The following is a 17,155-nucleotide window of genomic DNA, read 5'->3' as shown; positions in this document are numbered from 1 at the left end:
ACTACATGAGCTAATTGGCCATTTACATGTGCCACCTGGCCAAACACCTCAATGGTTAATTGTTAACACTTCAATCAAGATGTAAGCACTATGAAAAGACCACAGGTGAGAACCCTTTTTTTTTACAACAACAATGGAAGACATTGCAGAGAGAGGAAGAGGAAGAGGAAGAGGTTGATAATAAGAGGGGGAGGAAGAGTGAGAGGTTCATAACATACAAAGAAGCACTTCATATACAAACTAAACACACAAACAAATGGCCATTTCCTGTAAAAACTCCATCCAGATCAGATCATGTTTCAGAAGAAACTAAACCACAGAATGTTTCAGATTGACTCAGCTGAACTGCTTCTGTCAGACATCAGATCGACTTTCAATGCGAGATGGTATATGGTTTAAACTTTTTGTTTGTTTTACAATTCATCAAAAACCATTGAAATCTTAATAACAGACACATATTCAGACTCTCTCTCTCTCTCTCTGTGTGTGTGTGTGTGTGTGTGTGTTTGAATGTATGTGTACGAACAAGGTGGGTCAAACTTTGTTGTGGGAAGATTGACTCACCAAATGAACAGACTAGTTTTTTTTTTCAGTAGATGGTCTTCCTAATAAGACATTGAAGAAAAATGTTTCACACGTTTGTTTTGTTCTGTTTGTGCTGGAAGCATCTGACTGGTAAGTTATTAAAGCATTTTAATTTCATCCTGATTCACTAAAGCTCTTGCTTTGTAAACCAATATAAATCTTTGAAGTATGTTTTATCTGTCCCTGTTGATGTTCATTAGGTGTGTTTGGTGACTCAGTGTCAGTGATGGAGGGAGATTCTTTCACTCTAAACTCTGATCTTACTGAAATTCATGAAGACAATGACATGCTGCTGTGGAAATTTGGATTAGAAAACTCTCTCATAGCTAAAATCAGCAGAGCGAAACAAATCTTCTCTACATCTGATGGTCCTGAAGAGAAATTCAGAGACAGACTGAAGCTGGATAATCAAACTGGATCTCTGACCATCACAAACATCACAACTGAACTTGATGGACACTATGAGCTAGAGATAGATGGACCTATGTGGTGGTCAACAAAAACATTCAGTGTTACTGTCTACGGTGAGTAGAGATCATTATTCTCTCAGTCCAAGTGCTTACAATAGAAGACAATTAGGTCCATTTTTGGAGGGGTTAAGAGCAGAATTCTTTACAATTCTAAATACAGGTGCTGGTCATATAATTAGAATATCATCAAAAAGTTGATTTATTTCACTAATTCCATTCAAAAAGTGAAACTTGTTTATTATATTCATTCATTACACACCGACTGATATATTTCAGATGTTTATTTCTTTTAATTTTGATGATTATAACTGACAACTAAGGAAAATACCAAATTCTGTATCTCAGAGAATTAGAATATTACTTATAACTTAGTTGTGGCTCCTTTTGCCTGAATTACTGCAGCTATGCAGCGTAGCATGGAGTCGATAAGTCTGTGGCACTGCTCAGGTGTCATGATATTGGCCTTCAGCTCTTCTGCATTCTTGGGTCTGGCATATCGCATCTTCCGATTTCCAAGGTTAAGGTCAGGCAAGTTTGCTAGCCAATTAAGAACAGGGATACCATGGTCCTTAAACCAGGTACTAGTAGCTTTGGTAGTGTGTGCAGGTGCCAAGTCCTGTTGGAAAATAAAATCTGCATCTCCATAAAGTTGGTCAGCAGCAGGAAGCATGAAAACTTCCGGCTGTGTTGACCTTGGACCTCAGAAAACACAGTGGACCAACACCATCAGATGACATGGCACCGCAAACCATCACTGACTGTGGAAACTTTACACTGGACCTCAAGCAACATGGATTGTGTGCCTCTCCTGTCTTCCTCCAGACTCTGGGACCCTGATTTCCAAAGGAAATGCTAAATTTGATTGTGTAGTCTACATAACTAGACTGAGAGACCATTTAAAGGCCTTTGCAGGTGTTTTGAGCTAATCAGCTGATTAGAGTGTGGCACCAGGTGTCTTCAATATTAAACCTTTTCACAATATTCTAATTCTCTGAGATAATGAATTTGGGATTTTCCTTAGTTGTCAGTTATAATCATCGAAATTAAAAGAAATAAACATTTGAAATATATCAGTCTGTGTGTAATGAATTAATACAATATACAAGTTTCACTTTTTGAATGGAATAAGTTAAATAAATCAACTTTTTGATGATATTCTAATTATATGACCAGCACCTGTATATTACTACAATTACAAATGTATAAGTTAACACTCCAGTCCTTAGGACCCAGTGCTCTGCACTTTTTGTATGACTCCGTTGTTTAACGCACCTGATTCAGATCATCAGCTCATTAGGAGAGAGAGGCATGAACTTAACTAAGTGGCTGCGTCTGAAAACTTAGGCAGGTGAATTGCCGTATCAGGCAATTACTTTTCAGTCAGCGTTTTTGCACAAAGGAACCTCATGAAACTTATTTTGGACTGGCTCCTGAGGCAGAGTAATGGTTAAATGATCTACAGCAGAATATGGAGCGCTTTTGTGATAACTAAGTGGATATTTAATTACTGCAATATTAATTTCTAGCTAGAAATGACCTCAAAAGTTGAAAACGTTGATCAAAAATGTACATTTACACACAAACTGACCACCGACAACAACTTTCAGACGCCATCTTTATTTTTTGGCTTAACTGTCACAGAATTGAATGCAAAGGATTGTGGGATATCAAATGTAGTGAAGGATACATCTATCAAAAATCTGTCAGATGAAGGCATCTCAGGAGACAGGAACTGAATATGACATTGAATTCGGACATGCCTTGATGTCTTCCTACCTTGGAAAGCATCCTCTGAAGGCAGCCATTTTTAGTTTTTGGATGCAGCCAGTGTGTCAGATAAGAGTCACACACACATACAAAATGTGCAGAGCAGGGGGTCCCGAGGACTGAAGCTGAGAATCATCGTTTTATTCTGTCATATTTTCCAGCTCGCCTGCCTGTTCCTGTCATTATCAGAGATTATTCACAAAATCTTTCATCCTCATCATCTTCATCACAGCAGAATTGTTCATTGTTGTGTTCAGTGGTGAATGTGGGTCATGTGACTCTCTCCTGGTACAAAGGAAACAGTTTATTGTCCAGCATCAGTGTGTCTGATCTCAGCATCAGTCTCTCTCTACCTCTGGAGGTGGAATATCAGGAGAAAAACAGCTACAGCTGTGTGATCAACAATCCTATCAGCAAGCAGATGAAACATCTCAACATCACTCAACTCTGTCAGATTCACTCAGGTACAAGAGCTGTGTTAATAATGATCTGTTAAGCTGATAGATATCAATGAGATCTCGGTCTCATTTGGTGTATGACTGACAGATTAATTTTGTCATTACAGATCAGGGCCTACCCTTGTTTTACATTCTGCTGATTTCTGGTGCTGGATCTCTGTTGATTGTAGCTGCAGTCGTGATGTGCTGCATCTGCTGGAAATGTAGAAAAAGAAGTAAGGAATTTGTCTAAATACTAATGTTACCAACAGTTAGTAAGTTCACAAATTTTGTCCTTTTTACACTTCTTTGAATATTTATTCAGTTCAGACAGAGGAGGAAGACAGAACTGATTCAGCATTGTGTACACCAACAACACGGAAAACGGTAAGATCATTCATGCCTCATTGCCTAGGAAAATAATGCATTCATTTCATAAGCATTGTGGATATTCTCTAGCCGTTGATTGTGTACATTAGTTGTACACAGTTAAGGCTAGATGGGATATATCTACGTCTGTTGGTTATGCGCACATCAATAATGTGTAATTTGTCATGCTGAACAATACTTATTATATTTATTTACTTATTATATTGTAAAGGGTAGGATTAGGGTTGGGTTAGATGTAGTCGTTAATAAATCACAATAGGTAGCAAATTTAAAGGTGTCATATGATGCTTTTTAAAGACCATTATTTTGTGTATTTGGAGTTACAATATGTTGACATGCTTTAACCCTTGTGCGTTGTTCAAATTCACTATCTTTTCATTTTGTTCGGGATGAAAACATCCACTAAATTAAACCGCTGTAAAAATGTATGATTTTTTTTTTTTTTTTGCTTAAATCTTTTACTTAACCTCAGTCATTATCCAAACTATCCAAACTTTGAACTCTTTAATTGCCAAGTTCATAAATTATGTCACTGATTTGGGGGGAAAAACACACAAAATGACTTGTTTTCAAAAAAAAAAAAAAAGCGATTGTGGACTGGATTTTTTTTTTGACCTTGGGCATGTCAAAGATTAGTAACAACATTGACTTTGATGCATTGTTAGTTTTTGTGCAGCATTAGATTTAAAAGTTTTCTCCATCATTTACTGTTTGTGGCTGGTTTTGCCCCATTGACTTCTATTATTATAAAAACAAAATTATTGCAAAGCCATGAAAAATTATTGCAAAGCCATGCATTCTTGTTTTAAACTGGCTTTACCATCTAGAAAAGACAAGCATTTCACACATAGGCCGTCCACTTAGAATACTGTGCCAGCCAGATCATGTGCTCAGGAATGGATTAGTTCACATGCAGTCAGGTTGGTGGTGTTACTGTATATGCCAATACAGAAAACGAATCATTATGTAAACTCATTCCTTCCCTCTGCTATAATATTCTTGAATCATAACTCATAACTACACAAATGGCTCTTGTATTACACTGCTTTGTTCTGTCACTGGCAGGTGAATGTGTGTGTTGTGCTATATGTGGGTGTCAGGGTGTGATCGTGTTGTATACATCTTTAACTTTATAATTCTTATATTTATTGTGTGCTAACAATTTTAATTTAACCATTATTGGATGGGTTGGCTGTAGAACTGAATTGCCCCCTTGGGGACTAAGAAAGATATCAGAATCAGAATCTGAATCACTTCTCACCATCAAAAGGCAGCAGGTGCATTAATACATATACTTTGTTTTTGTTTACTCCATGTAGTTCTGACAGCTGAGGTAAGTGCACAAAGGTCTCTTTCACTCCCTCACACACACTATAATATGCTGTTATACTCCATATACGAGCCAGAAACTAAGCTTTTTTTGGGCACAAGGCCTATCTATTTTACACACACACACACACTTCTGGACCCTTGCGATGGCATGTTACACCTCTGGCAGGCTGAAGGAAGTGAGTTGTCTGAATTTTCTGTTATCAGCAAGATGTTTATGTTTCCTTGTAGAAATCAAAGGCAGAGGCGGTGTATGAAAATGTTCCCAGGAAGCAATGATCTAATACTGTAACTGCAGTAAGTATGACCTTCTGGCTTTTTTTACATATTTTGGCACACACACACTCCCATGCACATATTGTAATGTCTGAAATCCTGTTACTCTGTATTAGTTTCATTTAGTGGTTCACAGATATCACCTGAAAACTAAACTACACTTTTCTATTTTGAGCTTATCATATGGACATTTACAGAACTTTCTATTATTAAATATTGATCATCCCTTCACAGTGCTCTTTTGTTTGTCATTCATTCATTCCAATCTTTTCCAGCTTTACAGCAAAGATTCAAACCTGTCCTGGAGGCCCCCAGCACTGCTCATTTTGTATGCCTTCCCCTACGAACCTGATTCGGCACATTCAGTTACACAACAAGCTTCCAGAGGAATAAGTGAGGATTCACAAGTTAATCCCATTCAGAAGTCTTTCTTGTTGAAAATCCTGATGCACATTTAAATGTCCCCCCTTCCCCCTTTTACCTTTGTATAAATAAAACATATTTCAAAATGGGATCCTGCTTTATTGATAATTATTACAAATTTCTTCAACATAAATGCAGATCCCTTCCCACATAGCAACATTGTGTCGGCCCAGATCCGGCCCACATCTGGCCCCCGTGGAAAGATGATCTGGCCCACATGCAGCGTGGAATGATGGCACTTGGGCGGACCGCTCCTGTTTGCCAGATTTGAGCCACAAGCAGGCCATAGCAATGCCACATGTCAGCCAAGAGTAAAGAAATTAACCAGAACTGGACCTTATCTGAGCCACAAAATCTGTGTCTATATTACATATGAAGTAATTTCAGCCTTAATACGCCTGTTAACAAGCAGAATCACTGAAGGAAAGAAAAGAACAGAGAAAGAGATGAGCAGAAACACAAGAACTACAACTGACTTATCATTTTGAAGGGACTCTTGAGTAGCAAACAATATTCCAAATGAAGTTTCTTTCCTTGTATGCTTCACTTGTGTTCTAAGAGGACAGAGCCAAGATGTAAGGAACAGAAGCCAGGATACACAATTAAGAAATGTGAGAAGCCCATGGAAAAATATACATTTCACTTCATTGCATGAAAAAGAAAATCACATAAATGAGTGAAATATAACTGAACCAAACTGAGAGACCATTTTGGAGGCTCAGGAAACCTTTGCATGTGTTTTGAGTTGATGAGCTGATTGGCATGTCAACATATTCTAATTTGTTGAGACCGTGAATTGGTGGGTATTTGTTAAATATGATCCAAAATCATCGCAATTAAAAGAACTAAAGACTAAAACCACTTCAGTCTGTGTGCATTGAATTTATTTAATACACAAGTTTCACAATTTTGAGTTGAATTACTGAAATAGGGGACTCGGCCAATCCTGTCTATGGATAATCCAGCCCTGTTTATAGCTTTTCACTCTCATGACCTCTGCTGGTGATCTCTAGATGATAAAGTCCAGAGTCAGTGGTTCTGGTGTTCGTGATGGTCAGAGATCCAGTCTGATGATCCAGCTTCAGTCTGTCTCTGAATCTCTCAGTACCTTCATTACACTCAACATCTGTACTGTTTGACTCAGACCCCAGAAAAGATCATATTGGTTATAAATTTAAATCTTAAGCAAATTTTACATAAATACAAATTCTCAAACTGTTAACTTGTCTTTGTGTTCTTTTTAAGACACATGGGAAATTATTTGAATATTATTTCAGTGTCTACAAATAAGAAAGCTATAAAGACTGTTAGAATTTGCTCCGCATTTAAGGTCTTTTTCTGAGGGAAGTTATGAAAATTAGCCTAATGACCCTTTATTATTATTATTATTTTTGTATTTGTTTATTGTTTTTACTCTGTTTTACTTTTTGTGGGTTGACTTTTCAAGTGCCACTACTGTTGATATTTTGTGATCAAGGTTAAATACATGTAGAAACAGCGCATCCTTGTGGCGCAGAGGACACATGGGAGCTTACACTGCATAAGTGATATGAACAGACACAGAGGAGACCTTTGACAAAGGGATTATTGAATAAAGTTGTTATTTTTGTTTTCTTCACTTAAAAAATGTGTTCTCACGTCTGATGGCAGATGGAGTATTCTGACGACAACTTTCATACCTTTTCTGGACCTTGACACTGCTTTTTACTTGGCAGTCTATGGAATTAATGACAAAATTTTCATTTTGGGGTGGAGTATCGCTTTAAACATTTGAAATATTATGGAATATGTCAGATGATGCACATTTATTTATTTAGAGGCATAAAAAAAAAAAAAAAACTTTTAAACTTTCAGAATTTTGTAATGCATTTTAATCTTAAAGAAGATAAAATATTTCCACACATTTAAAACACTGTGAAATATTCAGGAAGAGGAAACAAACCAAACATTTTGGCAGCATGAGGGGGATCTACACAACATCAGGCAGGAGGTTTTAATGTTGTGGCTGTTACAAAAACGTGAATCTGTAAAAGAGAGACAGTTTTTATTACTAGAGATTGAATAACAATTCTGTCAAAACGTTTATGATAATGCATGGCGCCATCTGGTGTTATGAATAATAACATCACAGCAGCTTATGTAACAGAAAACATCAGTGTTCACAGGAGAACTGACTAGTTTTACACATTTTTCAGGTTAATAGTTTTTATATATTGTACCTGGGATAGTACTATAAAAAATATTACATAGACAGGAGAGTACTCTTAGTATCTGTTCATGGAGATATCTGAAATAAAAATCTACAAAGTGTAAATATGTAAGCCACAACATCGGCACATTTTTGGTCTCAACATGACTCTCTTCAGTGCCTGAGCTCATCAAGATACTAATAATATGAACAAACAGCAGAAGAACATCTCTGATTTAAACATTCACTCATCAGACAAACCTACAAGAGTGTCATGATGATATTTTTAAACAACATCATACAAACCACATCCTGATTCAGATACACTCCCCTTATTATAAAAACACAATCAAACAGTGCTAACTACATATTTTCTGATCAGAGATGTGGGAAAGTAGTTCAATGCTATTGCATGTTTGACTATAATGTGATAATGTGAATGATATCGGTGTGTTTATCATGTGTTCAGCAGACACACTCATGTTAATAGTTCGGCTCTTTTCAGAGGTTTGGTCAAATCTGAACTATATGAAGTCAGTCACTACACTGAGAACTTACTAAAACATTTAGAAAATAGTAATAACATAAAAATACTTTATTTATTTATTTTTTGTGGATTATATAGTGTCACAAAAAGCTGTTCACAGAGGCAGGACAGGAAGACACTCTTCATCTACAAACTAAACACAGATCCTGTGAATGTCCACATGAGGTTTGTCCACCAACAGATCAAAACACATTTCTACAGAAATCAGACCACAGCAGGTTTCAGTTTGACTCAGACGAACATCAAACTTGTACCATGAGATCATACATGCCTTTAACTAACCATTTAATTTATTTTTTCATACACAAAACTGAAAACTGAATATATACACACACACACACACACACAAAACACATTTTTTTAAATCATATTTTACAATGAAATGGAGTCCATCCACAATTCACACAATCTGTAAAACATTTAGCCAACCCAGTCAAATATTTACACAGTTACATTTCAAAAAGAATTTAAATCAAATAAAGATTATTTCACTCATCAAGAACAGTTAAAGTCTTCAGAAGAACTATAACACTATCGTATAGAAATGTGGAGTGTGAACTAGGAGGGTCAAACTCTGTTGGGGGAGGAAACACAGAGCTGTTTTCAGCAGACAGTCGTTTTAAAATCACACACTGAACTTGTAGAAATGTTTCACACACTTGCTTTGTTTTGTCTGTGCTCCTGGCGACTAATTGGTGAGTAACAAAAGCATTTTTATGGCTTTGTTTCATTTTCCAGGTTCATTTTTATCATTGCGAGATCTAGTTACTTTTAATTCAGGTCTCCATTATGAATTCAAAATAGAAATTTCCAGGCATTGAGATATTGAAATAAAATCTGGAAAAGTCTTGGAAAATAATGGAAATTACTAATAAATGTATATACTTTATCTCAGCAGCTGCTTTCAGATCTCAGCTGACTTTTGTTAATTTAGTTTTTCAATCAATCTTCCAATCCATAAATCCATCAATCTTCAGTAACAATGACCAACATGTGTGAACACAGATAGTGAGATTCAGTGAGCGTGTTTTATCTAATGATATAAAAAGTAAAAAAAAAAAAAGAAGCAAAAATTTTCAGCATGTATTTTTAACAATAAATCATGCATTTTTACACATTGATTTTGGACTAGCAGATGAACTTCAAACAAATGAAAGACTAAATGTTTGCTTCACACATTTCTGTTCATATATTTAATCTTTAATTTGCTTCGGTGCGTCTGCTAATGTTCTGGACGTCTCTCAGTTCATATTTAAACAAATACAAACGAAATGATTTATAAACCATCAAGAGTCTTTATCTGTGACAAAACCTGTTGATGTTCTTCAGGTGTGTTTGGAGAATCAGTGTCAGTGATGGAGGGAGACTCTGTCACTCTTAACACTGATCTTACTGAAATACTTCAAATTGAAGACATAGTTTGGAGATTTGGAGCTGACAAGTCTCTCATAGCTAAAATTTACAGAGAGAAAGAAGTCCATGATAAGAGATTCAGAGACAGACTGAAGCTGGATCATCAGACTGGATCTCTGACCATCACAGACATCAAAACTGAACACGCTGGACTCTATGAAGTAAAGATTAAAGGAGGAAGAGGGTTAACGAAATCATTCAATGTTTCTGTCTTTGGTGAGTAGAAAAATCACTTGTCCTCTCATTATATTGAACAGCATTTTTCTGTTAAAATATGTTCATTATTTGAGTTGAACATGTTTAAACCATATTTTTTTACAAGACTGTAGGGTTTATGATGTGTTCATAAAATCCTAAAATATTTAAAATAAGAAAACCTGTTGTTCATGTCTTATGGTCTTAGTATTGAAACACTGGAAACTTTAATCTTTATGAATCAGCCCGATTCACACTTTAGTGCCTCACTTTTTAACCATTTTTTATTATTATTTTTTTGAAGGACGTGTGAAAATACATGAACATGAATTAACATAATTGAATAAAAATAAAATGTATAGTTTGAGATGACAGAAACACTCACTGACAGTCAACATACAATGCTGAAAATAAGATCACTGTGTAGATTTAACCTTATTTTTAGTTTATTATCTTATGTTTTCAGCTCGTCTGCCTGTTCCTGTCATCAGCAGTAACTCTTCACAATGTTCATCATCATCATCTTCATCACAGCAGAATTGTTCACTGTTGTGTTCAGTGGTGAATGTGGGTCATGTGACTCTCTCCTGGTACAAAGGAAACAGTTTATTGTCCAGCATCAGTGTGTCTGATCTCAGCATCAGTCTCTCTCTACCTCTGGAGGTGGAATATCAGGAGAAAAACAGCTACAGCTGTGTGATCAACAATCCCATCACAAACCAGACCACACATCTGGACATCAACAAACTCTGTCAGCCATGTGCAGGTACAGCAGCGCTGTTTTAATGTTCATATTCACTTACATGCATGTCTCTCTTCATCATCATAACACTCTTCTTCATGTCTTCCAGGAGGCTCAGTCTCTCTGATAGTGTTGATTTCTGCTGCTGGATCTCTGTTGATTGTAGCTGCAGTCATGATGAGCTGGATTTGCTGGACACTCAGAAAAACTGATCAAGAAGGCAAGTGTTAACTTCTCATTTTAACAAGTATTAAAACAAATAATATTTAAAAATAAATTCTACTTTAATTCATATTTAGCATTTATCTCCTTTTTATATAAAGAACAAAATAATAGATACTGGTTTTGACAATTATAATAATACTGGTCAGCGCTTTCAAATTTATATCACTCACACAAAAAAACATATAATATTTTTTAGCGTAATCTGCTGGGATCTTTTTATGTATATGAGTGGAAATTTTTTTTATGTCATATTAAATTTGATAACGCAGTTTCACAAAAGTGCAGAGTTTAATTTTATGCATTAACTTTGACAGCGCTAATAAAATATGTTTTAGGCTTTGACTGAATTGAATTATGACTGAGATTGTTGTTTTAATCTGATGTTGTTCAAACAGTTCAGACTTGTGAAGACACGATCACTTGTGCTGTAATGTTACATTATCCAACATCCTTTGAAAGAAATGAACATAAATCGGTAAGAAAATTCGGTTGGCTTACTGCACTTCTATTTAAACTTCTTCTTCTTCTTCTTCTTACTAAATATTAAATTTTAAATGTAGCTCAGACTAGAACCACCAAACCTGGGTCAGATCTTCAGACTGGTCTGATTCGGGTTGCTATATCTTTTCTAACTGATCCAGCTTATGGTTTTCATAAACCAGACTATCAAAACCAGCTAAAATGGGGTGAAAACATGTTAGTGACATGCTAGTAACTTGCTAACCATACTAGCAACATGCTAGTCACTTATTAAACATCCTAGTAACATGCTTGTCACTTGCTAATCATGCTGGAAACATGATAGCAACATGCTAGTCACTTGTTAATAATGTTAGCAACATGCTAGAAACTTCTTAACGACATGCTAGTGACTTGCTAATCATGCTAACGGCATGCTAGTGACTTGCTATTCATTCATTAATTATGCTAGCAACATGCTAGTCACTTGCTAATCATTGTAATGAAATGCAAATCACTTAGTCATGCTGGCAACATGTTAGTCACATGCTAATCATGTTAACAACATGCTAGTAACATGCTAGTCACTTGCTAATCCTCCCTGAAACATTGTTAGTGAACATGTTAGATACTTGCTAATAATGCTGGAAACATGCCAGTGACATGCTAGGAACATGTTAGTCACTTGCTAATCATGTCTGAAACATACTAGCGATATGCTAGTTACTTGTTAATAATGTTAGCAACATGCTAGAATTTTGTTAACGACATGCCAGTGACTTGCTAATCATGCATGCTAACGACACGTTAGTTTACTCATTTTTATCTATTTATCTATATATTTTCTGATATATTTTATTACCTTAAAAACGTAAAGTTTGCCTAAAAACTTTACTAACTTTCATTTCTAATTTATGTTGTGCATCTATGATGTGCACATTGTTTTTTTCATGCTGGCCTATCACACACAATTACACACATCAGATGTGTACAGAAGCCATAAGATCTTCATTCAGTATGAGAAACACTGACTCATGTCCAATAATACTCATGAAATCAATTGTAAACTGTAGTACTTTATAGTTTAATTTAATTAATTAGATATTTCTGATGCTAAATATGAGCCAGTGATTAAGTATTTCCTCTCAACTGATGACATTAACATATTACATTAATACAGTTCTATATGAAATATGTTCATATCTAATCATATCACACAACATGATTAAGGTGAATGAGTGCCTTCAGAATAAGAGTCCAAACATCTGAAAAACATCACAATAATCCATAAGAAAGTCCTCCAATCCATCACAACATCTTGAGAAGTGAAAAGCTGCATGCTGCAAGCTGCATGAAACCAGTCCATCAAGATATTAAGACATTGACCATAATCCATAAAAACAGTTCTTGCAATGAAAATGTCCTCAGATCAAAATACAACAACATATTTGTTAAAACTGCACAAACAGGCTCTGACTCGAGTGAAATCCTTTGTGTGAACTGAAGTCAGGAAGTCAAATGCAATGTGAGAATAAAGAAATGGGACACAGGTCTGTTTTGACACAACTGTCACCGCTGTTGTTATTTATGCTTTAAAATGTTATTTAATTCTTATCATTATGTGATTTTTTCTTTTGAATAATTAAAATGTTGCCACTGTGACGTTATTACTTGACACCTAATGTAACATCTGAACCCTGAAGTAAAAACACTGACAGCCCGGTCTCAAGCTGCTTCATGTTAGCTTATCTTATGTGTTTTGTTTAGAAACGTGAAGAGGATGTTCATGTGGTGTATGTTCCTGTCACTATAAGAGAAGATGATCTTAAACCTCTTCTAGTATCAGATCCAGCTGTGTCCTTGTCTTCACCAGGAATCTCCCGCCAAAACTTCTGATTCAAAGTCACTGGTTGAGTTTCAGGATTAGAGAGAATCAACACATATATCTGTGTGTTGGCTCCAAAACAAATAAAACAGATGATATGAGGTGAAAACTTTTTAACAGTGTGAAATTCAGAGGTAGATTAATGAAATGGTCCCTAAAAATCTTGAAAAAAGTTACTTTGTAATACAAAGACTTTTACCGATGATCTGCATCAGGATCATACATCCCAATTTAGCATTGTTGTCTGACCCATTAAGCCTCAAAACTAATTCAGAGCATATATGTTTATCTTCAAAACTCACTCTGTACTGATGTGGTTTGATCCGCTGAGTGGAGAAACATCTTCTGCATCAGTCTATTACTGGATGTTTGTGGTTGATGTCAGTTTTTATGTCTCAGGTGTAAACAGTGTGTGGTTTATTTTATTTATTTGTTTTACATTACTGCTCATATGAACATGATTGTTTGACTTCTGTCCTACATAAAACAGCTTCATCACTGATGACCTTTGTGAAAAGCATTTAAATAAATAAATAAATAGCTATCAAAGACTGTGCCCTGTTCTGAGAAGAATGAGCTTGGCTCAAATTTTGGTAAATTTTCATCAACTTTAGTCAGTTGCAGTTGGTGAAATTACACGATCTATGAGAATAACATTACTTCTATGAGAATAACATCCCTTTGACCAGGGTGCACTTTAAACAGAGCTCCAACAGCATGAGTCTTTAGCAGGCACATGCAGAAAGAGGGGGGTTGAGGGAGGGGTGGTGTTTAGGGGTTTCTCAAAATTATTCAAAAGTGCCCCTCTCAAACAAATAGCAATGATATTGTAGTCAATAAAACAAAATGCATTTAAATTATAATTACAGTAACATGACAATGTGTACAAAACAATCAGTAATTAATTACTCTAAAGTCAGAAAATTCCTGTTTATTTTGACATTATCTGTCAACAGTGGCAGTGCTAGGACGGGGCTTGATGTGTCTATTGTTCCATTGCCTAATGATGATGTCATTAACATTGAAAAAGAAACATTAAAAACCTAAAAAAAAAAGGTGCCAGATATGTGGCCTATTAACAACTGATAATATGGGGATATTATTGTTCCCATAATAATAATATTTCTCTTTAGTAGTTTCACCTCTTGTTGTCTCTCACAGAATATGCAGCGTTAATGCAGTGTTAGAAACACTGTCAGTTTTTTGTATTTTTACTTTCACTTTCTTTATGAATTGACTGAAGTTCACGGCATATCTCTTGCACATTTTCCGCATTGTTTGCTTGTGTTGCTTGAACCCTCCCCCATAATATCAGTTGTTTATAGGCCACACATAAGCCACTTTTTTGTTTTTTAATGTTTAATCTTTAATGTTAATGAAAGTGACAACCAAAAACAGGAAGATCCTTGAGGGGGGCTGTGTCCCGCCCTAGTGCCACTGACACTGACTCAGAATTCTGGAAATGTTGGGATGTTTGTATGTTTTTTGTTGTTGTTGTTTGTTATTTGAATAAAATGAAAACTGAAAGACTTTCTAATCACACGAGCCAATATTTTATTTACAATAGAACAAAGATTACCCAACAAATGTTAAATGGAGTGATGTTACACTTTTATCAACTAAATGAGCTCAATTCAAATGTGATGACTGTTACAGGTCTCAAAAAAAGTTTGCAAGGGGGCAGCAAAGGGCTAAAAATAATCTAAAGAGGATTCAGCTGGGAGAAGATCTATCATCTAATTAAGTTAATTAACATCAGCTCTGTAACATGATCAGCTATAACAGAGAGGCAGAGTCTCTCAGAAGTAAAGACAGAACTCTGTTGTATTTATTTGTTTATTTATTTGTTTGTTTTCATTTATTGTTTTTACTCTGTTTTACTTTTTGTTATTGACTATTCAAGTGTCACTTTTGTTGATATTTTGTATTTTGTACTGTTGTGTATGTTCTTGTTTTCGCCCCCCCCCCCAAAAAAAGTGTACAATCAAAATCCCTCTGCTGCTTAAGTTTTCATTGAAACTTATTTGATTATATTTTGAAATACCCAGTCATACAAGTAACATGAACAATACACATTATTAAATGTAAAATGCTTTCAACATGCAATATGTAGCACATAATTCTACTATCAGCCAACATAAAACTGAATTGTACTGGCATTCATCACCACTCTTTGACGGGTCACTTCACTTTAATCAAGGGAGAACATCAACACACACATTTTATATACCTTATTTGATTCTACATTACAAGTCAAGCTTCATTAGGAATAAATTTTTTTGAATGATCCAACAGATTACAGCAAATCAGCAGATTGTAATGGATTATACAGTTCTATGGGTACAGAAAACATCTCTGTTTCCAAATAAACATGCATCCTATAATTGCTGAGTTGAACAGTACTTTGCAACTGTTTAGCCCTTATTTAAGAAAAACCGCCCCAATGCAAAGTCCACGGATCACCAGCCTGTGTACATGTCCTAGAAAACACCAGCATCTGTACCCAAGGTTCTCAATGGTAGATATCACCACGACTGATATTTTAAAGTCTTAGAGCAGTAAGAGTCCTCTATAAACAAGTCAAATGCACATGACACCTCAAACAGAGTAACTGTTTTGCCATTCTGAGAGATGTTAACCATATCTGGTGTATTAGCAATTCCTAGAAAAGTGTTTGCAGGTGAGTTGATCGATTCAGACTGTACAGTAGTGTATTTAAAGATCTTCTCATCAGCCACACATGGATCTGAGCATCAATGAGCTCCACAAGTCTGTCATGTCTGGCAGTATGAAGTCCTGTAAATGATGAACAGTTGTTCATGATGTGGGAACTGTCTCCAGGTGTTGAGGAGGATCATGCAGCAGGCAGAGGAGGGATGTGTGGATGGAAATCACAGATAAAGGTTGTATTTTGTAAGAAGAACCTGTAGATGTGCTTTTACACAGAAAGTGAAGATCTTCTCACTGGTGGTGGCATTGCTGTAAATGGTGTGTGATACAGAGTGGTCCACGCAGGGCAGTTTTGCCAACTTTCCCTGGAGTTTGGACCAGTACTCCATATTAAACATATTAAACTGTGATGCTGACGTCATCACAGTTTAGCATGTTGATAAGGTGAGACTGTCTTGTGGCTGTGTACTCCCACATGCAGTTTGGAGCTCCAAGTCCTCCGTCCTGTCTTTTCTGGAAGATAAAACATCTTGTGGAATGTGTGTGTTGAGACAAAGCCATTTAATAACCACGTCAACAGTTTTGTTGCTCATTTCACACAATACTTTTTGTGGGATACGGACATTTGCAAAAAGCTGTTGAATTTTAGAAAAAGCTATGTCTCTTATTGCTTGCACTTTTAGAGTAACAGTCTGGTCATAAACTGATGTGGCATGTCAGTGGCTTGCAGACTCCATTCTCCAGCAATGTTAAACTTGTGACCCAGCTAGTTGTAGGTCTCATGTCTAGTATACACTCTGAGTGGCTGGTCTAAGATGGTAAAAGAGGGGGGTTGGTCAGCCCTTGATCGATACCAACGCTCCCCTCATAGAAAACTGCACATTTACTGTGCTTTATTTGTAGGCCAGACCATGTCAGGAATCTGTTATTGCATGTCAACAACAGACTGGGATCGGTGACAGGACATGAGGAGGTGCATGTGTACAGAGCCATTTTAGCCATTGATTTATTGCAATGCTAAAGTTTACAGTGCTCCATGGTGTATCGGTGCTATCGGTCTGGTGAGGTCTTTTCCACAGATCACTTGCAGGTAGGAGTCACTATATACATCTTTTATTATGTCTACATAGATCTCAGGGAGCTGTATCTCTTCC

The 17,155-nt window shown here is 36.1% G+C and overlaps 1 protein-coding gene and 1 long non-coding RNA gene across 2 annotated transcripts; one reads left to right on the top strand and one right to left on the bottom strand.

Moving 5' to 3' along the window:
• Positions 1-133: 133 nt before the first annotated feature.
• LOC113080626 (natural killer cell receptor 2B4-like) lies at positions 134-3,512 on the top strand. The gene is made up of 4 exons (XM_026252788.1): positions 134-173; positions 786-1,109; positions 2,984-3,286; positions 3,388-3,512. Exons 1-4 carry the CDS (start codon positions 134-136, stop codon positions 3,510-3,512), a joined length of 792 nt encoding a protein of 263 aa, XP_026108573.1.
• A 3,205-nt stretch (positions 3,513-6,717) lies between these two features.
• On the bottom strand, positions 6,718-15,478 carry LOC113080625 (uncharacterized). The gene is made up of 3 exons (XR_003281917.1): positions 15,469-15,478; positions 11,661-11,663; positions 6,718-6,808 (listed from the first exon to the last, which is right to left on the bottom strand). It is a non-coding gene; the product is annotated as an uncharacterized LOC113080625 (long non-coding RNA).
• Between the last annotated feature and the right edge of the window lie 1,677 nt (positions 15,479-17,155).

This window comes from Carassius auratus, unplaced genomic scaffold (genome assembly GCF_003368295.1).
Source record: "Carassius auratus strain Wakin unplaced genomic scaffold, ASM336829v1 scaf_tig00031891, whole genome shotgun sequence".
Lineage (NCBI taxonomy): Eukaryota > Metazoa > Chordata > Actinopteri > Cypriniformes > Cyprinidae > Carassius > Carassius auratus.
The sequence above is the reverse complement of the archived record's forward strand: the minus strand, read 5'-3'. Positions and strand labels throughout refer to the sequence as shown.

Bases quoted from the DNA above. Each gene is read 5' to 3' on its own strand.
- LOC113080626 (XM_026252788.1), top strand. From the start codon at position 134: ATGGAAGACATTGCAGAGAGAGGAAGAGGAAGAGGAAGAG. The intron at 1,110-2,983 runs GTGAGTAGAGAT...CATATTTTCCAG, and splicing joins ATTCAGTGTTACTGTCTACG to CTCGCCTGCCTGTTCCTGTC. The intron at 3,287-3,387 runs GTACAAGAGCTG...TTGTCATTACAG, and splicing joins ACTCTGTCAGATTCACTCAG to ATCAGGGCCTACCCTTGTTT.